Here is a 27,701-nt window from a genome sequence, read left to right as displayed (position 1 = left end):
CACACTTTCCTCCCTCACCCTGTCTCTCTCCCTGCCCTCTCTCTCTCTCCCTGCCCCTCTCTCTCTCTCTCCCTGCCCCTCTCTCTCCCTGCCCTCTCTCTCTCCTCCTCACCCTCTCCTCCCCCTCTCTCTCTCTCCCCTCTCTCTCTCTCTCCCTGCCCCTCTCTCTCCCTGCCCTCTCTCTCTCCTCCCTCCCCACTCTCTCTCTCTCCCTCCCCGCTCTCTCTCTCTCTCTCTCTCCCTCCCTCCCGCTCTCTCTCTCTCTCCCTCCCTCTCTCTCCCTCTCCCTCCGACTCACCTCGGTACCAGAACGGAGTCAGTCCGACACCGGGAGGCCGGGTGCCTATCGCTCAGAAGCAAGCCCGAGGTTCCTCATGTTTAACCAGGCGGGCCTTTGGGCCCGGTTGGCCGGGCGGCAGTCGAAGGCCTTTCGCTCCGGACTCCCGTGTGCGAGAGCCCGGCGGGTGAAGAAGGGCGACTGCCATTTTGTGAGGTCGGCGGGAGAGAGAGAGAGAGGGGGGGGGGGGGAAGGAGAGAGAGCGAGGGGGGGGGGAGGAGCGAGAGAGCCGCCGCTCCTCTGGTTGATGTGTTGCGGGCCGACCCCTGATGAGCGCCCGATCCGCTGAGCCGGAGCTCTCGCACTGCTCCCCTGCTTGCTGTCTCTCGGGCCGCGTGGTTCTCTGTTTTCCCGCGCAGCCGGCCAGAGAGAAGAAAAACAAAAGAGATGAAGAGAGACACGACTGAGTGAACGATCTAATTTAAAGCAGCCTCTCCCCCGCTAAAAGATGAGAGCCGGAGGGAGATTTTGCGGGTGAAGAGGGGCGGCCGCCAGCGCTTCAGGCCCGGCTGGTCTTTAAGGGCCACCACTCACCTCAGCTCAGCTCCCACTCGGCAGTTTGAAGGATTAGGCCCTGTCCACAAATGCCATGAAACGCCCCCCAATTGGTCAACCATCATGTCACTCAATGCTAATGAGTGGTAGGATTGGTGAATCGCTAATGAGCGGATTTTTGAACGTTTTTTGTATACTGTCCGGACAATTTTTGTCTGACCAAAAGTAAATACACCTATGACACTCCCCTGATCATCAGCTTTCTTTTGATATAACATATGTGTAGGTACGCTCTATAACTTTTGAGTGTATAGCAGACAGACAGATGGACATACAGACATAATAATTATATATATAAATAAAACTAGGTGGAGTGCCCAGCGGTGCCGAGGGTTTTTTGAGGGCATGTTGTTGTTGGAAGAGAGAGAGAGAGAGAGACTGCGGGGAGAAGAGAGCGACTGGGGGGAAGAGAGAGAGCGACTGGGGGGAAGAGAGAGAACGACTGGGGGGAAGAGAGAGAGTGACTGGGGGAGAGAGAGCGACTGGGGGAGAGAGAGCGACTGGGGGAGAGAGAGAGACGGGGGAGAGAGAGAGACTGGGGGAGAGAGAGAGACTGGGAGTGTGAGAGAGAGAGAGAGAGAGACTGGGAGTGTGTGAGAGAGAGAGAGAGACTGGGAGTGTGTGAGAGAGAGAGAGAGAGAGACTGGGAATGTGAGAGAGAGAGAGAGAGACTGGGAGTGTGTGTGAGAGAGAGAGAGAGGCTGGGAGTGTGAGAGAGAGAGAGCCTGGGAGTGTGTGTGAGAGAGAGAGAGAGAGAGACTGGGAGTGTGAGAGAGAGAGAGAGACTGGGAGTGCGAGAGAGAGAGAGAGAGAGACTGGGAGTGTGAGAGAGAGATAGAGACTGGGAGTGTGTGTGTGAGAGAGAGAGAGACTGGGAGTGTGAGAAAGAGAGAGAGACTGGGAGTGTGTAAGAGAGAGAGAGAGACTGGGAGTGTGTGTGAAAGAGAGAGAGACTGGGAGTGTCAGAGATAGAGAGAGACTGGGAGTGTGAGAGAGAGACTGGGAGTGTGAGAGAGAGAGAGACTGGGAGTGTGAGAGAGAGAGAGACTGGGAGTGTGAGAGAGAGAGAGACTGGGAGTGTGAGAGAGAGAGAGACTGGGAGTGTGAGAGAGAGAGAGAGACTGGGAGTGTGAGAGAGAGAGACTGGGAGTGTGAGAGAGAGAGAGACTGGGAGTGTCAGAGATAGAGAGAGACTGGGAGTGTGAGAGAGACTAGGAGTGTGAGAGAGAGAGAGAGACTGGGAGTGTGAGAGAGAGAGAGACTGGGAGTGTGAGAGAGAGAGAGAGACTGGGAGTGTGTGAGAGAGAGAGAGAGAGACTGGAAGTGTGTGTGAGAGAGAGAGAGACTGGGAGTGTGTGAGAGAGAGAGACTGGGAGTATGTGAGAGAGAGAGAGACTGGGAGTGTGTGTGAGAGAGAGAGAGACTGGGAGTGTGAGAGAGAGAGAGAGACTGGGAGTGTGAGAGAGAGAGAGACTGGGAGTGTGAGAGAGAGAGAGACTGGGAGTGTGAGAGAGAGAGAGAGACTGGGAGTGTGTGAGAGAGAGAGAGAGAGAGAGACTGGGAGTGTGTGTGAGAGAGAGAGAGACTGGAAGTGTGTGAGAGAGAGAGAGAGACTGGGAGTGTGTGAGAGAGAGAGAGACTGGGAGTGTGTGAGAGAGAGAGAGACTGGGAGTGTGTGTGAGAGAGAGAGAGACTGGGAGTGTGAGAGAGAGAGAGAGACTGGGAGTGTGAGAGAGAGAGAGACTGGGAGTGTGAGAGAGAGAGAGAGACTGGGAGTGTGAGAGAGAGAGACTGGGAGTGTGAGAGAGAGAGAGACTGGGAGTGTGTGTGAGAGAGAGAGACTGGGAGTGTGAGAGAGAGAGAGAGACTGGGAGTGTGTGAGAGAGAGAGAGAGACTGGGAGTGTGAGAGATAGAGAGAGACTGGGAGTGTGAGAGAGAGATAGAGAGAGACTGGGAGTGTGTGAGAGAGAGAGAGACTGGGAGTGTGAGAGAGAGAGAGAGACTGGGAGTGTGAGAGAGAGAGAGAGTGACTGGGAGTGTGAGAGATAGAGACTGGGAGTGTGTGAGAGAGAGAGAGACTGGGAGTGTGAGAGAGAGAGAGAGACTGGGAGTGTGTGAGAGAGAGAGAGACTGGGAGTGTGAGAGAGAGAGAGACTGGGAGTGTGTGAGAGAGAGAGAGACTGGGAGTGTGAGAGAGAGAGAGACTGGGAGTGTGTGAGAGAGAGAGAGACTGGGAGTGTGAGAGATAGAGACTGGGAGTGTGTGAGAGAGAGAGAGACTGGGAGTGTGAGAGAGAGAGAGAGACTGGGAGTGTGTGAGAGAGAGAGAGACTGGGAGTGTGAGAGATAGAGACTGGGAGTGTGAGAGAGAGAGAGAGACTGGGAGTGTGTGAGAGAGAGATAGAGAGAGACTGGGAGTGTGAGAGAGAGAGAGAGACTGGGAGTGTGTGAGAGAGAGAGACTGGGAGTGTGTGAGAGAGAGAGACTGGGAGTTTGTGTGAGAGAGAGAGACTGGGAGTGTGAGAGAGAGAGAGAGACTGGGAGTGTGTGTGAGTGAGAGAGAGACTGGGAGTGTGTGAGAGAGAGACTGGGAGTGTGTGAGAGAGAGAGAGAGAGAGAGAGAGAGACTGGGAGTATGAGAGAGAGAGAGAGAGACTGGGAGTGTGAGAGAGAGAGAGAGACTGGGAGTGTGAGAGAGAGAGAGACTGGGAGTGTGAGAGAGAGAGAGACTGGAAGTGTGTGAGAGAGAGACTGGGAGTGTGAGAGAGAGAGAGACTGGGAGTGTGAGAGAGAGAGAGAGAGAGAGACTGGGAGTGTGAGAGAGAGAGAGAGACTGGGAGTATGAGAGAGAGAGAGACTGGGAGTGTGAGAGAGAGAGAGACTGGAAGTGTGTGAGAGAGAGAGAGAGACTGGGAGTGTGTTAGAGAGAGAGACTGGGAGTGTGAGAGAGAGAGAGACTGGGAGTGTGTTAGAGAGAGAGACTGGGAGTGTGAGAGAGAGAGGGACTGGGAGTGTGTGAGAGAGAGAGAGACTGGGAGTGTGAGAGAGAGAGAGAGAGAGAGACTGGGAGTGTGTGAGAGAGAGAGAGAGAGACTGGGAGTGTGAGAGATAGAGAGAGACTGGGAGTGTGAGAGAGAGAGAGAGAGAGACTGGGAGTGTGAGAGAGAGAGAGACTGGGAGTGTGAGTGAGAGAGACTGGGAGTGTGAGTGAGAGAGACTGGGAGTGTGAGAGAGAGAGAGAGACTGGGAGTGTGAGAGAGAGAGAGACTGGGAGTGTGAGAGAGAGAGAGACTGGGAGTGTGTGAGAGAGAGAGAGACTGGGAGTGTGAGAGAGAGAGAGAGAGAGAGACTGGGAGTGTGTGAGAGAGAGAGAGAGAGACTGGGAGTGTGAGAGATAGAGAGAGACTGGGAGTGTGAGAGAGAGAGAGAGAGAGACTGGGAGTGTGAGAGAGAGAGAGAGACTGGGAGTGTGAGAGAGAGAGAGACTGGGAGTGTGAGAGAGAGAGAGACTGGGAGTGTGTGTGAGAGAGAGACTGGGAGTGTGAGAGAGAGAGAGAGAGAGAGACTGGGAGTGTGAGAGAGAGAGACTGGGAGTGTGAGTGAGAGAGACTGGGAGTGTGAGTGAGAGAGACTGGGAGTGTGAGAGAGAGAGATTGGGAGTGTGAGAGAGAGAGAGAGAGAGAGAGAGACTGGGAATGTGAGAGAGAGAGAGAGAGAGAGAGACTGGGAGTGTGTGAGAGAGAGAGAGAGAGAGAGTGGGCTGCTACGGACCGCCGCGGCCGCTCCCCTGGTGGCTTTGGATCGGGCTCTGGGGCGGGGCTGTTGACGCCGCGGGGAAGTTTTGTGCGCGGCGGCTCCCGGCACGGACCGCCGCGGCCGCTCACCTGGTGGCCGTGGGTCCGGCTCTCGGGCAGCGCGGTTGACAGCAGGTTCAACAGGTTCTGGGCATTGTCTAAACTGGCGACTAAAACAAACCGATTGGCGTCCGTCTCGGGCCTTGGGGGCAGCGGCATCGCGCCGGGAATCCGCTCAACTCAAGGCCCAGGCTTCCTGCGCTGCTAGGCCGCGCCCGGCGCCAGCACAGCCGCTCGAAATGGCCGTCAAAGTAGGCGAGCCTCTGGGCGAAGGGCAGGGGATCACTTCATTTCTGACTGTTCCTAAATACTATTTAAAACTGAATTAATTTGTTCTTTTCCTTAGTTCCCTAACACACAGAAAGTGGGAAAAATAAATAAATAGTTAGGAATCAAGATGGCGGCCACTCACCTCAGCTCAGAAGGATTAGGCCCGGCCACACACGCAATGAAACGACCCCCGTGACGCACCGATTGGTCAACCATCACGTCAGTCAATGCTATCCCCTGTACGATTGGTCAACCATTACGTCACTCAATGCTAATGAGCGGAATTTTGCCATTTTTTGAACCTTTTTTGTAAACTGTCCGAACCTTTTTTGTAAACTGTCCGAACAATTTTTGTCTGACCAAAAAGTAAATATGCCTATGACACTTCCAGAATCATAAGCTTTCTTTTGATATAACATATGTGTAGGTACGCTCTATAACTTTTGAGTGTATAGAGGACAGACAGACAGACAGACAGATGAACCGCTTTATATATATAGATAAATATAGATTGATGCTAGGTTAATTGGACAATATTTGTCTTGAGTCATGTTCATCCCCCTTTTTAAATATGTGTACTGCATTTTCTTGCTTCCAATCCAATGGAACTTCACCAATGACCCCTTCTTGATGGTAGCCAATACCCCAAAACATAGGTTTTGACTATACGGCATCAACAAGAGCTGCCTCAAGCAGGAGACTGCTACCTTAGAGCAACAGCCCCACTATCGAGCTGAGTTCAGACGAAGCAGTATTTAGTATCACAATATCTAGTATTATAGAGCACCGTGTCCCATCCAAGCTCACAGCCCTGGTTTTGCGAAAGATAAGAATGTTTTGGTAGACAGGAAAAAGCAGGCAATCAATAATACCCTTCATAATAAGTCCAGTATGAAAATACCCTCTCATCAGTTTATCTGAGGAACAAGTTCGTGATCAGCTCCAAACGACATGGTTCTCGAACAAGCTCCAAAGACTAATAGGAGCCAGTCAAATCTGAATACCGCACACTATCCATCCCCTTGTGAAGCACAACACCTCTGTAGGTAAGAAATAACACTCTATTTCCTGAAAAGTCATCTGAAATCTAAGGTCAAGATCCAAAAGTTCCACAGAAATATAGCAATAAAATCCACTGAGTCAAGATCAGGCACAAGAAATTTAAACATATCACAATCGCAGAAAAGAAAGACTTGCATTTATATAGCATCTTATCATATCTCTCCAAAATATTTGAAAGCACATTAGCACCTAGATCATATGCCCAAATCCTAGAAAGGGGCTTGAACCCAGAGGTTACTGACTCAGAGGAGAACGTGCTACCATTGATATAATTGGTAAGCTGACACCGGCCCTGATGACAGAGGCACGCAGATTCTCCAAACCCTATCTGAGGAACTAGTTACTCTCTGGCTAATCTCCCTGTCAGCCAATGCTGCTCTGTCTGAGTGGAAAGCAGCAAATATTCTTTATTCGCAGTAAGGGCTCAAAATGAGACTCCTCTCTCCTGTCCTTAAAGAGACCCTCTTTCAATTCTATTCTTGATGATCTGGGGACATTTTCTTTGTGCACAGAGCAGCAAAACACACTTATAAAGATCCATTGATAGTTTTGCTCACCTCGTGCACAATTGTCATTTACTTTTCCACTTTACTATTTCCATTCTGGATCATTTTTTTAGCATCCTTTACTTTAATTTTATACGTTTTTCCAGTATTCCACTTTCATTGACCTTCATATCTTTTAAAACTGTTTCTTCTTTTATTCCCCTAGACCTTTATCTCATCAATTTAACCACCTTAAGTCAGGGATGGATCACAGTGATTGTCCAGCACTGGATCTGCTGTTACATGGACGAGTGGGAAAATGGTGGCTGTCCCTTCCCCATCCCTCTCAGTGAAAACTGTGTCACCCAAGGATGATGTTACCTAGACCTCCAGCAGCAATCACTCGTCCTCCAACGTGGCCCACACAAAAGTCTGCACGTTTCTCTCTCATCCGTGTGGAACGGGACTGCTTAGTCCAATTTCCTAAAAATAAACGAGTGAACATTTATTAAACTGCAGGCGAGACCACAAACATCAGTGAAGCAGAACAATGATTGTTAGATGTATGCCCAAGCACTGCAATGTTATTCCTAATGTTGAATATTGAATGTAATGGGATATTTCCATCCATCAGTTCTTGAATTTTTGACTCTGCAATTTCTATCAGTGGGGTAAATTATAAACAAATATCATAGCGCTCCATTGCTTTATTAATACAATCAAAGTAAATTTGGATCAGCCGTCAAACTATTTGTTCCAACAGGATATACATCAACGTTCCACTTGGCTAAACTATAAGACTCACTTGAACAGGCTTGCAGATCATTGCTCTGAGGCTTTTTTTGAATATGTCAATTACTTCAGACCTCACACCCTTAATAGTCAGGTCTTTTTAATAAAAGGAATTAACTATCACGGTGAGCGAAGACATCAAATTTCCTAAAATAACCTAATAATAAATTACCCTCTTCATTTCTCATCCAGATATTCCTTAGAGGGTTTTTAGTCATTAAACCTAGATAAGGATGCTCAAATTCCATCAAATATTTGGAAATGGTGTTACACCCGGTTATGAACAATTGTTTAGTCCATGGTTGAAGACAGAGTTAATGGACAGGGGGGGGGGGGTGCTTTTAACTGGGGGTGGTTTATGTGTGGGTGGCAGGGGGTATCAACCAACTCCACCCCCCCCCCGCCACCATCATCAATTTGAGACCCGAGCTATTTAAAATCCCAGGCTTCCTTTACATCCCAAGGGCCCGGAGGCTGCTCGCTGGCACTCAGGTAAGTTGCAGGGAGAGAATATCATTGCTCTGAAACTTAAAAAAAAAAAGAAAACATTAATTGCTCCAGACCTCACAGTCTTAATAGTTCTCGTGGGTTGCGGGGGGGGGGCCGAGGAAGCAGAGGTCCAGAGTTTGCTTGTGGGGCCCAGAGCAGCACTATGGCTTCAAGCCCCTTCACATTCCTCAACACTGGGTTACATTTGACATTAGTTCATTCTATATGTGTTGGATCTGGATTCGGTGGCAAAAACTCTTTCTGCTGGTTCTTTTAGGATTGAGGCCTATGATCACTGGTTGTTTGTATTAGATGCTGATGGATCTTTTGTTGAGGATCTCTTAGTGGTTGTTAACTAGCCACCTGAGTACTAAAGACAAGAATAAGGCAGAAATACAACTTGTATTTCCACCTACTTACTACTTACCACCTATATATTACTTCCACCTCTATAACATTGCCAAACTCTGCCCCTATCTCAGCTCATTTGCTGCTGAAACCCTCATCCATGCCTTTCTTACCTCCAGACTTGACTATTCCAACTCTCTCCAGGCCGGCCTCCCATCTTCCACCCTCCATAAACCTGAGCTCATCTAAAATACTGCGACCTGTGTCCTAACGCACACCCAGTCCCGTTCACCCGTCGCCCCTGTGTCCTAACGCACACCCAGTCCTGTTCACCCATCGCCCCTGTGTCCTAACGCACACCCAGTCCCGTTCACCCATCGCCCCTGTGTCCTAACGCACACCCAGTCCCGTTCACCCATCGCCCCTGTGCTCGCTGATCTACATTGACTCCTGGTCTGGCAACGCCTCAACTTTAACATTCTCATCCTTGTTTTCAAATCCCTCCATGGCCTTGCCCCTCCCTATCTCTGTAACCTCCTCCAGTCCTACAACCCTCCGAGATCTCTGCGTTCCTCCAAATCTGGCATCTTGCGCATCCCCTATTCTAATTGCTCCGCCATTGGCAGCTGTTCAGGTACCTGGGCCCTAAGCTCTGGAATTCCCTCCCTAAACCTCTCCGCCTCTCTACCTCTGTCTCCTCCTTTAAGACACTTCTTAAAACCTACCTCTTTGACCAAGCTTTTGATCACCTGCCCTAATATCTCCTTATATGTGGCTCGGTGTCAAATTTTGTTTGATAACGCTCCTGTGAAGCACCTTGGGACGTTTTACTACGTTAAAGGTGCTATATAAATGCAAGTTGTTGTTGTATATATTTACTTATTAAATGAAAATAGAGACGGTGCATGAAGTGACAGTCACCATCATAAGTAATGGCACCAAAATGGCTGGTTAAGGGGCCACTGGAAATTCACAATATGCTACAACAGTGGCAACAGGAGAGGTAGCATTCGGCGTAGGAAAGACAGGAAGATTAGCAGTGTATGTTGTTTTTAGAGGGGGCACTAAATAAGTATTACTGTGTTGAGAAGACAAAGAGGAGCCAAAATTAAGGGAGTGGATGTCACAGTGGCTCACAATACAAGGGTGAAATTCCTGCTCAAATTGATAGGATCAAATGATCTTCTTCCGGCAGTGATAACAGTACCCAGCAAAATGTGTTTGGGCAGTCTAAATCTGGTCCAAATGGATACAAGCTCACAGCAAAATAATATGAATAATTCGGCATCAACTATTAATCTAGGTGATCGAGGCTATAAAGGCAGCCGGTACAGGAAATGGATAGATTATACTGCTGCCACCCAAGTGCTTTTCTGTTTCTGGGTTAAGTGATGTTATTGGGATACTACAGAGGCAGCTTTATTCTATATCTCTGTACTAACAGCAGGTGCAAAAAAGTGGGAAAGTGTTCCACTCCCCGGCACTAACCTTGACGAGTTATAAAATTCATCCAATAACTTCAAAATAGAGCTGGTCTAGGCTACGAGAAGACTCTTTCTCTTCAGAGAACTAGAGAAGTTGGTAGGAAAAGCAGAACATGCCATCAATGCTGTTCCTGCTAATTAGGGTAATCACTAGGTTTATATTTACTTGTCAATTTTGGAGGTATAATGCAAAAAATATTCCCGGCCCCAGTGTTCAACATTCTCTGTACATTCTTGACTAAAATTCGACGAGTTCCAAGTGCTATCACAAAAGCACTACATTCAACCAGCACCAAATAAAAATGATCTGTAGATTTTCCTCAGAACTGAGACTTAAACAGAGCTCAGCATTTTTCATAATACTGTTAAGAGATCTTTCAGGTTACTGGGAGACTGCATGAATCCCCCCAATTGAGGCAGAAGATCAGCCATGATCTCATTGAATGGCGGAGCAGGCTCGAAGGGCCGAATGGCCTACTCCTGCTCCTATTTCTTATGTTCTTATGTGAAGCTCAGGCTTCTGCCCTCACAGCCACGTGGGGCCGCACGCCTCACAGGCCAGCACTGAGTGTCTGCAGCATGCTCCATGTGATCACTGCTGTGAAATGCTTTAGGACAGGATGTGAAATTTCAAATCCATGTTCCTTCTTTCTTCCCGTCTTTGGCGTTTCGAGCTGGATTTAGGTGGGGGTTGTTTCCGTAACTACATGTACAAAAATATCAATTGTATCTCTGTATCACCCAACTGGAGAGACACACACAATAAAATGGCAATGAGGTGGCTGCAAATTTTCAAATATCCCATTCAGAGTTAATGGAAATAAAATTAATGTTTTTAGCTCATTCATTCTGGCACTGAAACCTGCACTGCAGCAAATCTGCAGTCCTGCTATCATTCACGCTCCAGTATGTTTTAAACTTTCCATTTAATTTATTAATGATACGAACACTGCAGGAGTGTCAATCAGAAGAATATTCCAATGTCTGCATATCCTGAAAAGTTAATATTACAAGAAGGGGATGTAAGGCTGCCCTTTTGCTCCAACAGGTTTCCGTAATTGTGTCCATTATTCATTTGTCAAGGTTACCATGGAAATTGAGTCATGAATTTCGCTTAAGAGCCTAAAAGATTGACAGCATTTCCCACGGCAGGGATCCTTGCACCAACACGTTAATCCGCTTTTATCAACTGCTTTTCAGCATAAAGCACGGCAACTTGGTCACAGACAGAGCCACATCCAAGGAAAAGATGCATATTTAACATACCAGTATGATTAGAAATGATAATACTGAGGTTGATCTAGTCCCCACCAGTCCCTGCCGTAAATGGGCAATAGGGAATTGTGCCGATTGGAGGGGAGATATGTCTCTGCGGGGCTGATGGTTTGAGTCATTCACAGTGCAGCTCTCAGCAGCTGGAGAATGGTGATTGGTGCTGTGCTGCTTCAAAAGGGACAAAGATAAATATGAGGAAATAAATAAAATGAAATAGCTAGATTTGCTTAAGCACAGGGAGTCAGAGAATCAAAGGATAAGAAAAGGTTGCAAAGTTTGTAAGTAAGGATCATTTCAGCTATCCTGCACTCCCAGCATGGAGACTCACTAGGCTGGAGCTGGGTCAGAGATAGGGCTACAACACCTTAGCGCTACAACACTTTAGCGCTAACACCGGTTTTACTCCCGTCAAGTGAGGCTCCATGTTAACCTTGGAGATTATGAGGCCCACATCAAAAATTTACCTGAAGACCTATAAGAAGTTATCCAAATCATGAGAGGATTTTTTTTTTATTCGTTTATGGGATCAGGGCGTCGCTGGCAATGCCAGCATTTATTGCCCATCCCTAGTTGCCCATGAGAAGGTGGTGGTGAGCCGCCTTCTTGAAACGCTGCAGTCCGTGTAGTGATGGTACTCCCACAGTGTTGTTAGGTAGGGAGATCCAAGATTTTGACCCAGCGACGATGAAGGATCGGCGATATATTTCCAAGTCAGGATGGTGTGTGACTTGGAGGGAAACTTGGAGGTGGTGGTGTTCCCATGCACCTACTACCCTTGTCCTTCTAGGTGGAAGAGGTCACGGGTTTGGGAGCTGCTGCTGAAGAAACCTTGGTGAGTTGCTGCAGTGCATCTTGTAGATGGTACACACTGCAGCCACGGTACACTGGTGGTGGAGGGAGTGAATGTTTAATGTGGTGGATGGGGTGCCAATCAAGCGGGCTGCTTTGTCCTGGATGGAGTCGAGCTTCCTGAGTGTTGTTGGAGCTGCACTCATCCAGGCAAGTGGAGAGTATTCCATCACACTCCTTACTTGTGCCTTGTAGATGGTGGAAAGGCTTTGGGGAGTCAGGAGGTGGGACACTCGCCGCAGAATACCTAGCCTCTGACCTGCTCTTTTTGCCACAGTATTTATGTGGCTGGTCCAGTTAAGTTTCTGGTTAATGGTGACCCCTAGGATGTTGATAGTGGGGATCCAGCGATGGTAATGCCATTGAATGTCAAGGGGAGGTGGTTAGACTCTCGCTTGTTGCAGATAGTCATTGCCTGGCACTTCTGTGGCGCGAATGTTACCTGCCACTTATCAGCCCAAGCCTGAACATCGTCCAGGTCTTGTTGCATGCGAGCATGGACTGCTTCATTATCTGTAGAGTTGTGAATGGCGCTGAACACTGCGCAGTCATCAGCGAACATCCCCATTTCTGACCTTATGTTGTAGGGAAGGTCATTGATGAAGCAGCTGAAGATGGTTGGGTCTAGGACACTGCCCTGAGGAACTCCTGCAGCGATGTCCTGATTGACCTTCAACCACCACAATCATATTCCTTTTTGCTAGGTACAGTGGAGCGTTTTCCCCCTGATTCCCATTGGCTTCAGTTTTACTAGGGCTCCTTGATACCACACTCGGTCAAATGCTGCCTTGATGCCAAGGGCAGTCACTCTCACCTCACCTCTGGAATTCAGCTCCTTTGTCCATGTTTGGACCAAGGCTGTACCTGTAATGAGGTCGGGAGCCGAGTGGTCTTGGCAGAACCCAAACTGGGCATCAGTGAGCAGGTTATTGGTGAGTAAGTGCCGCTTGATAGCACTGTTGATAACACCTTCCATCACTTTGCTGATGATTGAGAGTAGACTGATGGGACGATAATTGGTCGGGTTGGATTTGTCCTGCTTTTTGTGGACAGGACATACCTGGGCAGTTTTCCACATTGTCGGATAGATGCCAGTGTTGTAGTTGTACTGGAACAGCTTGGCTAGAGGCGCAGCTAGTTCTGGAGCACAAGTCTTCAGCACGATAGCCGGGATGTTGTCGGGGCCCATAGCCTTTGCTGTATCCAGTGCGCTCAGCCGTTTCTTGATATCACGTGGAGTGAATCGAATTGGCTGAAGACTGGCTTCTGTGATGGTGGGGACATCGGGAGTAGGCCGAAATGGATCATCCACTTGGCACGTCTGGCTGTAAACGCTTCAGCCTTGTCTTTTGCACTCACGTGCTGGGCTCCACCATCATTGACGATGGGGATATTCTTGGAGCCTCCTCCTCCTGTTAGTTGTTTAATGGTCCATCACCATTCACGACTGGATGTGGCAGGACTGCAGAGCTTTGATCTGATCCGCTGATTGTGGGATCGCTTAGCCCTGTCTATAGCATGCTGCTTCTGCTTTTTAGCATGCATGTAGTCCTGTGTTGCAGCTTCCCCAAGTTGGCACCTCATTTTTAGGTACACCTGGTGCTGCTTCTGGCTCTTCTACACTCGTTGTTGAACCAGGGTTGGTCATGGTAGAGTGAGGGATATGCCGGGCCATGAGGATACAGATTGTGGTGGAATACAATTCTGCTGCTGCCACAACACGCCTCGTGGATGCCCAGTTTTGAGCTGCTAGATCAGTTCTGAATCTATCCCATTTAGCACGGTGGTAGTGCCACGCAACACAATGGAGGGTGTTCTCAGTGTGAAGACAGGACTTTGTCTCCGCAATGACTGTGCGGTGGTCACTGCTGCCATGGACAGATGCATCTGCGACAGGTAGACTGGTGAGGATGCGGTCAAGTAGGTTTTTCCACTCACCACCTGTCGTAGGCCCAGACTGGCAGTTATGTCCTTCAGGGCTCGATCAGTAGTGCTGCTACCAAGCCACTCTTGGTGATGGACATTGAAGTCCCCCACCCAGAGTACATTCAGTGCTTCTTCCAAGTGGTGTTCAACATGGAGGAGTACTGATTCATCAGCTGAGGGAGGGCGGTAGGTGGTAATCAGCAGGAGGTTTCCTTGCCCATGCTTGACCTGAAGCCATGAGACTGCAAGGGGTGCGGAGTCAATGTTGAGGACTCCTAGGGCCACTCCTTCCCTACTGTATCGCCACCCCTGGGGGGTCTGTTCTGCCGGTGGGACAGGACATACCCAGGGATGGTGATGGAGGAGTTTGGGACATTGGCTGAAAGGTATGATTCTGTGAATATGACCATGTCAGGCTCGTTCTCCCAATTTTGGCACAAGTCCCCAGATGTTGGTGAAGAGGACTTTGCAGGGTTGACTGGGCTGGGTGTGCCGTTGCCGGTGCCAAGGTCGATGCCAGCTGGTCCATCCGCTTTCATTCTTACTATGTTTTGTAGCGGTTAGTTACAACTGAGTGACTTGCTAGGCCCTTTCAGAGGGCAGATAAGAGTCAACCACATTGCTGTGGGTCTGGAGTCACATATAGGCCAGACCGGGTAAGGACGGCAGATTTCCTTTCCTAAAAGGCATTAGTTAACCAGATGGATTTTTATGACAATCCGATAGTTTCATGGTTACCATTACTGATACTAGCTTTTTATTACATAATTATTTAATTAACTGAATTTAAATTCCCCAGCTGCCGTAGTGGGATTTGAACTCACGTCACTGGATCATTAGTCCAGGCCTCTGGATTACTAGCCCAGTGACATTACCACTACCCTACCGTTCCCTTTGGCACTTTGGCCACGAATTTGGATAAGGCCCGAAAATGGGTGAGGGCACCGCCCAGCGCTATTTGCCTGCGTCTGTTCTAAGTGGTGCAGGCAGCATGCAAAATTTGTGCTGCCTGCTCATTTACATGATTGCAATGCTGATCTCAGCGCTAAACATGCTGCTGATTGGCTTACCACTCAACGGGGTCGGGGGGGGGGGTAGAGGTGCAGTCTACTGGCCAATAAAGTTTGTCCTAGGCTCTCTCCAGTACTGAAAAGGGAGGTGCTTTGTTGCAGAAGCACTTCATTGTCAGGTGAAAGCAAGGCATGGCACAATACCCAAGAGAAAGGGCAAAAAGTTTTTCTGATGTGGCACTGGAGGCCTTGGTCCTGGGGTCCAACAATGACGGGACGTCCTATACCCGCATGGAGGCAAGAGGCCTTCAAGGTTGAACAGCAGAAGGCTGTAGGAGGAGATTGCTCAATCCGTCACCGCGACGAGTGTTGTCCCCAGGACCTGGATCCAGTGCCGCAAAAAGTTTAATGACCTCACATGGTTGGTCAAGGTGAGTGAAGGCTTCAGCAAATGCCATATCCCACCACAAGCCTCACACACTGCTCAATGCACCACACCCCCATCACTCACCTTCCAGCAATCTCTAGCAATCACCACTCATGCCTCACAATCATTGCTTCACTTCACCCTCACACACTTACCACTGCTGCAAGACTCACACCCACAGCTCACACCTTGCACACACTGCCAGCTATTCAACCACAGCAGGCACATCACCCAAACACATTGCACTACACTCACTGACACACTTCCCTTTCGCTTGCGGGCCAAAGTGGCACACAGCCAGAGAGTGCAACAGCAGATGGGAGGCGGCCAAGCAAAGCTTGACCACCTAACTGAACTGGAGGAGGCATTGTTTGACAAAATTGGAGCGGCTGTGACAGATTGCCGTGGCGAGTGGTGAAGTGGAAAGCATCACTGATGATGACGGTATGCTCCTTCCTAATCCTTATTCTCACATCCTCCTTCCCCCTCTTCCCACAATCTCTTCTTACTCACAAACTGCTGATGGCGTATGCATGGATATTTTGCTTTCCACTCCTCCCCACACCACAACCCAACCCTTGTGTCTTTCTGCTTTCAGATACGCAAGAATTGCAACCTGGCCAGCCTGGTCCCTGAAGGTGAGGTAGAAACTGATGAAGACACACCAGCACGGCATCAGACACTCGCAAACACCAGCTCAGAAAATGGCACTGCGCGTACTTTAGAGGGTAGTATAGAGGCCGGATCTGCACCAGGTGAGTCACTGGGCACGAGTGGGCTGCAGTCAGGCCAGGGGGAAATGGTAGCTCAGGTGCCAGCTCACCGGAGGGCGAGTTCGCGCACGAGTTCTGCTGCACAAGACTCAGACGATGACCTCAATGGGATGGCCTTCAGGAGAAGGGTGGTGAACAAGGAACAAGAAACACTTCAAGGACACCCTCAAAGCCTCCTTGAAAAAGTGTAACATTCCCACCGACACCTGGGAATCCCTGGCCCAAGACCGCACAAAGTGAAGGAGAAGCATCCGGGAAGGTGCCGAACACCTCGAGTCTCTTCGCCGGGAGCAAGCGGAAGCCAAGTGCAGGCAGCGCAAGGAGCGCAGTCAACCCAAGAACCCCACCCACCTGCCCCTTCAACCATCGTCTGCCCCACCTGTGACAGAGACTGTAGGTCCCACATTGGACTCATCAGTCACTTGAGAACTCATTTTTTATGTGGAAGCAAGTCATCCTCGGTTCCGAGGGACTGCCTAAGAAGAAGGTGAACATGCACACGGAAATGCTTGGTGCAATGGCAAGCCTGCCAGAGCGCCTCTTGTCAGTGTCAAGGAGCAGGGAGGAGTCCGGCTCCAACATTACACGGGGCTTTGCGCAGAGTTTAGAGCCCATGATGTCCAGGATGGAAAAATTGGGCAACTCCATGAGCGACCTTGTAGACCCAAAGATGATGCTGGGTGTGATGGGCGATTTCACAGCTTCCATTGCAGCAGAGGCGGCAGCGATCCAACGTCTCAGTGCTGCAGTGGATGCGCAGACTGCTCTCCTGCAGTCTCAGCTTGCTGCCACACAAGCTCAGATTGCTGCCATCGTTGCTGGGTTTCTGAGTGTCGAAAGCGGCTTGCAGGGTGTCGCAGCAGGCCAGCAATCTGTGCTCCAACAGATTACTAGGAATGCTGAGGCGCCGCCCCGGGGGAGTGGCAGTGGCTCCGTGGAGCAAGAACCTGTTGTCCTCTCTCAGGATGGCAGCATTCCTCCTCCCACCACAGCCACTCCGCCAGTGCCCTTGCTGCTGTCTGTCAGCCAGCCAGCCCAGACTGCTGCCACCCATGTCAATGTGGTACAGTCTACAGCCGGACTTTCTAGGTCTGGAGCTGCTCGAGGTCATCCTGCAAGGCCATCTGAAGTCTCCCACACTGAAAGTCAGCAGCTTTCCACCAGCCCTGCTGCAGCCACTAGGGGAGCACTTCGTAGGAGCACTAGAATAGGAAAAGGCACACGAAAGACAGACACTAAGGGAGTGCACAAGGGTGATTAGTTGACTTTGTTCTTATGATTTGAATTTGATAAATTTATGAATTATGTTTGGAATGTGTGTTTTGTGGTGGCTCTCCTTTCAGCTTTGTGCCCAGGAGGACGCTGTGATGTTCCGTGACAGAGGGATGGTAAGATGGGGAAATGGTGAGCAAGGGAGATCTGGGGTTTCATTCACTGGAACCGGAGTCTGATGAGGCGGTCACGGACAGCCCGTCCGGAATGGGGATTTGCAGCCTGCCTCCTTCCTTCCTCCTCATCTTCCTCCTCCTTCTCTTCCTCCTCCTCCTCCTGAGGTGGTCCCGGAACCCGTGCTGGCAAGGGCTGGGCCTTCATGATGGCGAAGTTGTGGAGCATGCAGCAGACCAGCACGAAATGGGACACCTGCTCCAGCGAGTGCTGGAGGGCTCCTCCTGAGCTGTCAAGGCAGCAGAACCGTTGCTTGAGCACCCCAATGGTCTGCTCGATGACGTTCCTTGTGGCAGCATGGGTGTCATTATATGAGTGCTGAGCAGGAGTGGAGGGGTTGTGGAGGTGAGTCATCAGCCAGGTGCAGAGCGGATAGCCCTTGTCACCGACCAGCCACCCTCGTGTTTGAAATGGTAGCTGCAAGATTGCTGGCACACCAGACTGGCGCAGGATGAAGGCATCATGGGGAAAAAAATTGAGTCGCGCCCCCTTTGGGGCGCTAACTTCGCTGGAGCGCTACTTTTAGCGCCCCCAAAAAATTAGTACCCCCACGGCCAAAATACACCGCTACCACCACAAGAGGGAAGCGGGGTGCTACTGGAAGCGCCCCGGCTCCCTCTTGCGGCACTGCAAGTGAATATCGCGTTGCTACGTGCCACGTCACGCCATGGTACTGCAGGCCTTCCTCCACTTCTTAAAGGGGAGGGGCTTTGCGCAGCGGGACACAGGGCCCAGCTGGGCCACCAGGGATCAGAGTGCTGGCAAAAGAGCCCGGCATGCAAGAGAAGTGCCGGGCTCACGGAGCGCAGCCGGCACTCCGTGGCGGGGGGTGGGGGTGCTCAGGAGGCCGGGGACAGCAACGGGGGCAGGTGCTGGCAGGCGGCCAGCAACAAAAATGGGCGCCCAGCACCTCCCCTTTAATTTGCGCTGCCCCGGCCGCAGGTAGGCCCCCCTGACCCCGTCAGACATAGTGTCCGGCAGTAAGTCAGGGGGCGCTACCGAAGATTGCGAGCAGGGCGCTGCGCATGGCGATGACGACATCACCGGCGGCAGAGCGCCGCGGGGTGCTAACGGTTACCACCGCCTCTAACCTCCCGCTGAATTTCATGGGAGGCGTTGGCAGCGCCGCGCCCAGGTGCTAGTTGCTTTGCACCCCGTTAGAGGGCGCTAACGGGAGGCGCAAAGCAACCGAATTTTTAGGTCCATGACTGTTGCCAGGATAGCGGGCATTCGCCATCATGATGCACTGGGCGTGGTCGCACAACAATTGCACATTAAGTGAGTGGAACCCTTCGCAGTTACGGAACATCTCAGGTTTGGTATACGGTGCCTGGAAAGCCACATGTGTGCAGTCGATGGCGTCCTGCACCATGGGGAAGACAATGAAGTAAGTCCCCTCTTGCAGTAGAGAGCCTCTATGACCTCCCGGATACAGCGATGGATGGTGAACTAGGAGATGTTAGCTATGTCACCTGCAGCAGACTGGAAGGATCTGATGGTGAAAATATTGAGCGCTACAGTGACCTTGAGGGCCACTGGGAGAGCCGTCGTCGCCCTGCTCTGAGGCTGCAGGTCTGGTTGCAGGAGGTGGCAGAGTTGTGTGACCACCTCCATGGTGAAGCGGAGCTTCCTAATACACTGCTCTTGGCTTAAGCGCAAGTAGGAGAAGTGGTCTCGGAAGACCATAGGTGGGTAAGGCCTCCTGCTGAGAGCCCTCCTGCCCATCCTCCTCCTCCCTCTGCGAGCATCTTCTCTTCTTCGCTGCATCTGCTCCATCTCCATATTATACTCGAGCACGAGGGGGACTGCAAGTAGAGCCCCCATGACTGGGAGCAAGTGGTGTAAGCAGAACCCTTTAAATGAGAAGCAAGGCCTTCTCCAATTGCAGCAACAATCCCTGTGACCTCAGCAACTTTAACCAACTCCAGGAAGCTCCAACCAGTTGCACAAACTTAGACAAAGCCAGTAGAAATGAAAAAGCAAGTCAGCTGCAAGTTGTTGATGTTCCCTTTAAGTAGCGTTGCTGGGGGGGTCCTTCCTGCTGCTTAATGCTTGGTCAGCTGGTCATGATTCGGAGAGGGCATTAAATGGAGCGACGACGTCCAAAATGGCAGATCATGCGTCAAATCAACGTTGCACACTCATTGACGTCACGATCTTCCTCATCCAAATATGTGGAGCGAGTGCTGGCAATGGCAGCGCTGCCGACCTCCCCAAAATGGCAGCCACGGCGGGACCTGCCGGAAGCGAGTTGGCCGCCAATTTTTTCATCAAAACTGACCTTAACGGCCAGCACTACACCCCCGAATTTCATGGCCAGTGGGTTTTCTCTACAAACCTGGCCAGTTGTAACGGGTACTCGGCACTATTTTTCTGGATTTATTACATTTCCTTCCTCTGCAGTCTCTCTACCTCTACCTCAATTAGGCTCGGAAGTCAGCCAAGTCTGAATGAAAACAGCTCTTCATTTGTCACCAGAGGGATTTCATCGAGTCAGCCACACTCCATCTTTTCTTCTTCACTAAACATCTCTGCAAAGCACTTATTGTTACTAAAGAGCTCCATTAGCCAGAACCCTCCAACTTAATCGACAGCACAAAAAATACGCATTTTTGTCTATGATGTATTATGTTATTGGCTTTTTTTCCCTTTCTTGCCACTGTACCTATGGACCAGGACCAGGTTTGATCAGCCATGATCTCATTGAATGGCGGAGCAGGCTCGAGGGGCCGAATGGCCTACTCCTGCTCCTATCTTCTATGTTTCTATATTTACAAAAAATGGCCCAGCCTGTTTGTTAAATATCAGCCCAGAACAGATGATAGAGCTGATTTTCACTCTTGGGAAATCATGTGTGGATAATTGTGGGCAGGGTGCCTGTTATTTTTGAAAATGCAAGGATGAGGCTTCCCACCTGCAGCACAAACTCAGAAAATTAGCCCTGATAAGTCTGCTATAGCTATTAGGATAACATAGAAATGTACATGCTCTAAATTGCAATCCTGCTTACCTGCTTACGACGTTTATGCTTTCAAAGTGCTGTTACTAACAGGTGACACTTGGACTATTCCAGCAGCTGTTAGCTGGGAGCTGATCTTAGGTGAGGGAATGCCTCGCAGTTCATACTAAGTGTTTGGAATAAATGAATCAATACTCAGGATAGGGCCAAGTCATTAAATTCAAATACAAGTATTCTGTGGGTCTTTCTAAGCATATCCTTGATTGACAACATCATTTGAGCGTGATACATTTTTAATTTCCTCTGAGCGCTGTACTGTTGAGACGTTAAACCGAGGTCCTACCTGCCCTCTCAGGTGGACGTAGAAGGTCCCACGGCACTATTTCGAAGAAGAGCACGGGAGAATTCTCTTATCTCCATCCTTAGTCCTCCCTCTCTCTCTCTCTCTCTCTCTCTCTCTCTCCCCTTCCCCCTCTCCCTCCCCTTTCCTCTCTCCCACAGTCAGGGTATCTGGCCAATATTTATCCCTCAACCAAAGTCATTATCTCATTGCTGTCTGTGGGAGCTTGCTGTGTGCAAATTGGCTGCCATGTTTCCTACATTACAACAGCGACTACACTTCAAAAATTACTTAATTGGCTGTAGTGCTTTCAGACATCCTGAGGTCCTGAATGAATACACTGTATGAGTGCAAGTTCTTTCTATTTTTGTTCTGGTCAATCTTCAAAGGTTCTTGAAAGTATAACCTGGGCTGACATGCTCTGTCAAAAGCTCCTCTGAAGCCATAAGAGAAAGAGAAATAGGCAGCAGATTCCTCGGAATGAACGGCTATATAAGATTGTAGTCTGGGACCTTGCTTCAGGTCCTGTTTTACTTTAGTTTTAGCACAGGAGACATGACCATTTGTCTTATTTTATATTCTGAGGAACTGCTGAGCCTGTAAATCTGCTGCTAGTGTTTGCAACTATTCACTTATTGATTTACTGCTTAATAAATATGTGTGGTATTTTATGGCCTAAGCTACGGTCTGACAGAGTGTTTATTCTAAGGCCCTCCAAAGTCGCGGAGGTCATGTGGGGGCATGTGATATATTCAATAAGCTGAAATACAGTGATGAGGGTTTCTGTTCATCGCCCTAAGTACAATTATCCATGTATAGGGCAGGTAAAGGCACACTCTGGTCCATAGGGAAAGAGTGCTCACTTATAACAGTGAGCTTTTGTGCCGAACCTGAGGAAAGTATCGAAGGCATAAATCCAAAAGTGTAGCGCTCCCCTCCTTACTCAAAAGATAGTAGAGTCCTTCCATCAATTCCCTCCTTTATGCTAACACTTTCTCCATTGTTCTTGTTTCTGTGTTTCCTCTTGCATACACACAGACAAACTGAAATAAGACATTCAGCCACTCAGAACATATTGTAAAATAATCAACTACTGCAAGATTTCATACGAACATACGAAAATGATGGACAGGTAAAGACCAACCGGTTCCTCTAGCCGGAGCCACATAGTTGTGATATCTTACACGTCGCGATACAGATGCTCCCTACCCGCCCAGGGCCGTGCCACTGCCAAGAAGGTAGAAGGCGAACTAGATGGACCTCGCTCATTTTTTTGTCCAGCAATTCCTATGTGCAAGATACATGTTTTCCACCTACTTGGTCTTGCATTATAGTAAGTTAACAGTATCGTTTTCAGAAATGTGTTTATGGATTGTGCTTCCTTTTGACAATTTATTACCCATCACCTCTGAAAATAGCATCGCTAATTCATCTGAACATGTGTACGTTTGTTTCAATTGCATTTTTAAAAATCTTTCATTGTAGAAAATGCAAATTGTAAACGTGAACATAGGCAGGAAACTAGAAAGCCCTGCTAATCTGAGAACCACGATAGGGTTCCCCTTGTCCTCATCTTTCACCCCACCAGTCTCCACATTCAACGGATCATCCTCCGCCACCTCCAGCCTGATCCGATCACCAAAGACATCTCCTCCTCCCCTCCCCTGCCCTTTCAGCATTCCGAAGGGACCGCTCCCTCTGCAACACCCTGGTCTTCTCCTCAATCACCCCCTCCCCTTTCCCACGGCACCTTCCTGTGCAAGCACAGGAGATGCAACACCTGTCCTTGTACCTCCTCCCTTTCCACTGTCCAGGGCCCCAAACACCCCTTCCAGGTGAAACAGCGATTTACTTGTACTTCTTGTAATTTAGTATACTGTATTCGCTGCTCACGATGCGGTCTCCTCTACATTGGGGTGACCAAACTCAGATTGGGTGACCGCTTTGCGGAACACCTCCGTTCAGTCCATAAGCGCGAACCCGAGCTTCCGGTCACCTGTCGCATTAATTCTCCGCTCCATTCCCACTCTGACCTCGCCGTCCTCAGCCTCTTACACTGTTCCAATGAAGCTCAACGTAAGCTCGAGGAACAGCACCTCATCTTTCGATTAGGCACTTTACAGCCTTCTGGACTCAACATCGAGTTCAACTATTTCAGACCATAACCTCGGCCCCTATTTTTTCACATGACAGCTGTTGATGATTCTGCCATTCCCATTTACACCTGATCTAGACTCATCTTTTGTTTCTTTATTTGTCCCATTACCATCTCCTTTTGCCTTGTACAATCATACCTTTTGTCTTTTAATCTCTCCTGCCTTCCATCCTATCACAGACCTTCCCTTTTGTTCTGTCCTCCCCTCCCTCCTTTTCCTGCTCCTGCACTTGCTTAAAACCTGTTACATCTCTAACTTTTTCCAATTCTGACGAAAGGTCATCGACCTGAAACGTTAACTCTGTTTCTCTCTCCACCTATGCTGCCTGGCCTGCTGAGTATTTCCAGCATTTTCTGTTTTTATTACCGCTAATCTGAGGGTTTGTGTGGCTTTCCCACATGTATGAAACAAGATTCCCTGAAATTCTCTGGGAAAATGTGCAATTGAATCCTGTATTTTCATAGATAATTTTACACTGTCGACATAAATCTCTGGAGTTACTTGAAAGTTTTTTTCCTCTTAGCTGGTTGGCAGCTGAGTGAGAGGCAATAAAATAAGGCAGGACAGGGGAGTGAGATATGAGAGAGGGTAGAGGGGAGTGAGATATGAGAGAGGGTAGAGGGGAGTGAGATATGAGAGAGGGTAGAGGGGAGTGAGATATGAGAGAGGGTAGAGGGGAGTGAGATATGAGAGAGGGGAGAGGGGAGTGAGGTATGAGAGAGGGTAGAGGGGAGTGAGATATGAGAGAGGGTAGAGGGGAGTGAGATATGAGAGAGGGTAGAGGGGAGTGAGATATGAGAGAGGGTAGAGGGGAGTGAGATATGAGAGAGGGTAGAGAAAGAGAGAGCAAGGCATGGAGGAGATCAAGGTGGAGTCATTCAGTGAAACAGTAATTGATATGTATATAGTTTAGATTCGGATATATATACATATTTTTATATATATATGGAGAGAACGAAAGAGAGAGAGGAAGAGGAAATGCAATAAGAAAACTTATTGAAAATGTGAGGGAAAAGTCTAATCATGGCAAGCGATCAATGCATCTTCATCCAAAATAAGCCATTATATTGTCGTATGAATATATTAAATCATTTCTCAAAACCAATTTTACGTGTGAAAACGCCATTTGAATTTAATTTCCCAAAAGATTTTAATCATAGTCCCTATTTGAGATAAAAATCAGACCGTACATATTTGAATGATGGAGAGCTTGTACAAAATATGTTAAAATTCACAATCCTGAAGTTGCTTGATATTTCAATGTGTTCAGATGCTACGTAAATGCAGCATTATTGTTTATCCAAATATTTTCTTTGCCTTGTTATTAAGGTATTCAGAACTAGCAGTCAGCAATTTCAGTATTGTGAATCACAGATGCAAGAAGCTCGGGACATTATTCACTGCAAACTAGACAAGTTTTTCAGTTCTAAATGACTGCCTGTAGAGCACAATATCACTCTGATAATAGCAATACTCTCATGCTTAGATAAGGAGGGTAGCTTCCAACTAATGCCCAAGATTGGTGCGAAATAGGTGGAGGGAATCACGTCAATCGCCCAATGATGTTGGCGCGAGACAAGAACCTTTTCAGGTTTATGTCTCATTTAAATTTGATGGACAAGTTGTCAGTGTGAACTGCCCTTCTTGGAGTCCCAGCATCCTTCTACATCCCAAACTGATTCACCAGAAGAAAGGTCACAGCTTCAAAATGCAATTTGATATGACTATTATTAAATATTTAGATAATATAAAAATATTTTAACCAATTAGAAAACCCTCTGCAGTGAATCCCATTGTGTTGTAGCTCATCCCACCGAGTGCAATTGTTCTCCAGCTCTTGGGGGGAAAAATTGGGTTGCTTTGTGCCTCCCGTTAGCGCCCCCGGGACGAAATTCAGCGGGAGGTTAGCGGCAGTAGCCGGTAGTGCCCCGCGGCGCTGCGCCTCTGGCGATGATGTCATCGCCGTGCACAGCGCCCTACTCGCACCCCGGCTGCAAACTTCGGTCGTGCCCCCTGACCTTGGCCCTGAAATTAGGATCGGGGGCTTGCCGCGCGTGCAAGCCCCCGATCTGCACTCACCCTGCGCGCCGACATCTGAAGCCCGGGCCTGCTCGCATTTCCTGTCACAGGCCCGGTTCAGCTGTCGGCGCGATGTGCTTACCTGATCCAGCGGCATAGTTAGTGCGATGTGCCGGCTGGGATCAGGTGAGCACTGTGCAGCCAATCAGGGGCGGGGAAGCTCATTCATGAGTTGGAACGCTGAACGTTTTTCGGATACCGCGGGCGGGATTTTTGTCCGGCCGAAACGTAAATACGCCTATGACCGGTCCGGAATCGCAAGCTTTCTTTTGAGGCGACGCGCGCGTCGGTACGCTCTATAACTTTCAAACGTATAGAGAACGGACAGACAGACAGACATCGGGACAGACAGAAGAGCCCTTTTATATATATAGACTAGCTGAAGTGCCCGGCGGTGCCGAGGCTTTTTCGAGGGCATGTTGTTGTTGGAAGAGAGAGAGAGAGCGACTGGGGGGAAGAGAGAGAGCGACTGGGGGGAAGAGAGGGAGGGGAGGGGTGGGGGGAAGAGAGGGAGGGGAGGGGAGGGGGAGGGGAAGGGAGGGCGGGGGGAGGGGGAGGGGGAGGGCGGGGAAGGGAGGGGAGGGGGGAAGGAAGGGAGGGAGGGGGGGAGGGGAGGGAGGGGGAAGGGAGGGCGGGGGGGAGGGCGGGGAAGGGAGGGCGGGGGGGAGGAGGGGGAGGGAGGGAGGGAGGGGGGGAGGGGAGGGCAGGGGGAGGGAGGGCGGGGGGGAAGGGCAGGGGAGGGGAGGGGGGGATGGAGGGCGGGGGGGGAGGGAGGGGAGGGAGGGCGGCGGGCGCCCCCCCCGAGGGTCGCGCCCCCCCCCCGGAGGTGAAGACCGCCGATTGCGCGCGCAGCAGGAGCTGAGACGCGGCGTCTCTCTCGGCCGGCGGGCCCGGTTGCCAGGGCAACCGTGACGCTGACCAAGCCAGAGAGAGAGACGCCGCGTCTCAGCTGCTCCTGCTGCGCGCGCGGCCCCCCCCCCCGAGGGTCGCGGCCCCCCCCCGAGGGTCGCGGCCCCCCCCCCCCGAGGGTCGCGGCCGCCCCCCCCCCTCCCCCCGAGGTGAAGACCGCCGATTGCGGCTGTGCGAGACGTCCGGCGGGCCCGGTTGCCAGGGTAACGCTGGACGCTCAGCAAGCCCCGGCAGAGAGAGACGTCTCAGCTCCTGCTGCGCGCGCACCCCAGCGGCGCTGGGCTGAGGCTCGGCCCTCCAGCCTTCGAGTGGGGCCGGGAGGTGCCTAGCTCGGGCGTGGGTGCGGAGGAGACGCCGAGGCTTCTAGGCCTACCTGGAAAAACGGGGAAAGGTAGGAAAATTAATGAGATTAGATAAGTTAATTACTTTCTAAATCATTTTTTTTTAAAACAATATGTGTTTTAAAAGCAACGTTTTTTTTTAAGACGCAGAAAGCGGGAAAAAGGAAAAGTTTGGAATCAAGATGGCGGCGACTCACCTCGGTTCAGAACGATAAAGCCCGGCCACACGCGCACCGATTGGCCCGGCGGCACACGCCAGCAACCCGGCGTACGATTGGTCGAGCTCGAGGTCACTCTGTCGCTAATGAGCGGATAATGAGATGCTAATGAGTGGAATGTTGAAGGTTTTTGGGATACCGCGGGTGCAATTTTAGCCCGGCCGAAACGTAAATACGCTTAAAACCGTCTCGGAAGCGTAAGCTTTTTTTGGAGGTAACGCGCGCGTAGGTACGCCCTGTAACTTTCGAGTGCATACCCGCAACGCACACGCGATGACAGACAGACAGACAGATAGACAGAAAGATAGAAAGACAGATAGACAGAATGACAGAATGACAGAAGTACCGATTTATATATATAGATAAATAAGTTTAAAAAAAAATTTAAACAATAATTTTTTTTGTTGAAAAAAATTAATTTTTAATAAAAAGGGTCTAAAACTAAACTTACCTTATTGTAGATTCTTTAAAGTAATAAACCTGTGGAAAAAAAAATTCTAAATTGCACTAAAACACCACTTACCTGTAAAAATAAATACTTACGTGTGCTTTTTACAAGCGTAAAGACCGGAGGCCTTTAGACATGCGCAAATCCCCCAAAACAGAGGAAATCCAAGACGCACGCGCTGCCCCCTACAGCGCACGCGCTAGCCTCTTCACCTCTTGGGTTAGAGGAGAGGAAATGCCAGTTTTCAGCGCATGTGCTGTGCATGCTGAAAACCGGCATTTCCTCCAGCCAGACGCGTGAGTACCCCTTCCGTACTCACGCGTTTGGGGAGGAATTACTGCCCCGTTATGTCCGACAGGGTCAGGGTGGTGTCTTTGCAGCCGCGGCGACACAAATTAAAGGGCAGGTGCCAGGCGGCCATTTTTTTGGGGGGGCTGCCTGCCAGCACCTGCCCCCTTCCGCTTTTTCATGCGGGGTGCCAGCCGCGATTGCTCAGCCTGGCACTCCTCTTGAGTGCCGGGCTGTTTCCCTGACATCCCACAGCAGGGCCCCAGTGCGCGCTGCGCTAGGCCCCACCCCTATAATCAGGGAAGGGAGGCTTGTAATATCGCGGCGCTACGTGCCGACGCGTGTGGCGCTTTTGCACGTAGCACCGCGATATTCACTGGTAGTGCCCCAGGAAGGAGAGGGAGCGCTTCCAGTAGCGCCCCGCCTCCTGCCTGAGGCGCTACCACTGAATTTACAGTGCAGGCGCACTAACTTTTTCAGGTCGCTAAAAGTAGCGCCCCGGCGAAGTTAGCGCCCCAAAGGGGGCGTGACCAAATTTTCCCCCCTTAATGTTTTATCCTTTGTCAGCACTTGGGATGGAC

The 27,701-nt window shown here is 50.0% G+C and overlaps 1 protein-coding gene across 1 annotated transcript in view; it reads right to left on the bottom strand.

Annotated features, from left to right (window-relative positions):
- The window catches only part of klhdc8b (kelch domain containing 8B), a 161,261-nt gene that overhangs the window by 43,017 nt on the left and 90,543 nt on the right, over positions 1–27,701 (bottom strand). Inside the window, exon 5 of the mRNA XM_086001866.1 lies at positions 6,945–7,046. Within this exon, the coding sequence (XP_085857992.1) occupies positions 6,945–7,046 (102 nt within the window). The remainder of the gene's footprint in view (positions 1–6,944; positions 7,047–27,701) is intronic.

Source organism: Somniosus microcephalus, chromosome 11, assembly GCF_052327205.1.
Source record: "Somniosus microcephalus isolate GS21.2 chromosome 11, FLI_Smic_1.0, whole genome shotgun sequence".
NCBI classification, from domain to species: domain Eukaryota; kingdom Metazoa; phylum Chordata; class Chondrichthyes; order Squaliformes; family Somniosidae; genus Somniosus; species Somniosus microcephalus.
This window is presented reverse-complemented; position numbering and strand designations above follow the sequence as displayed.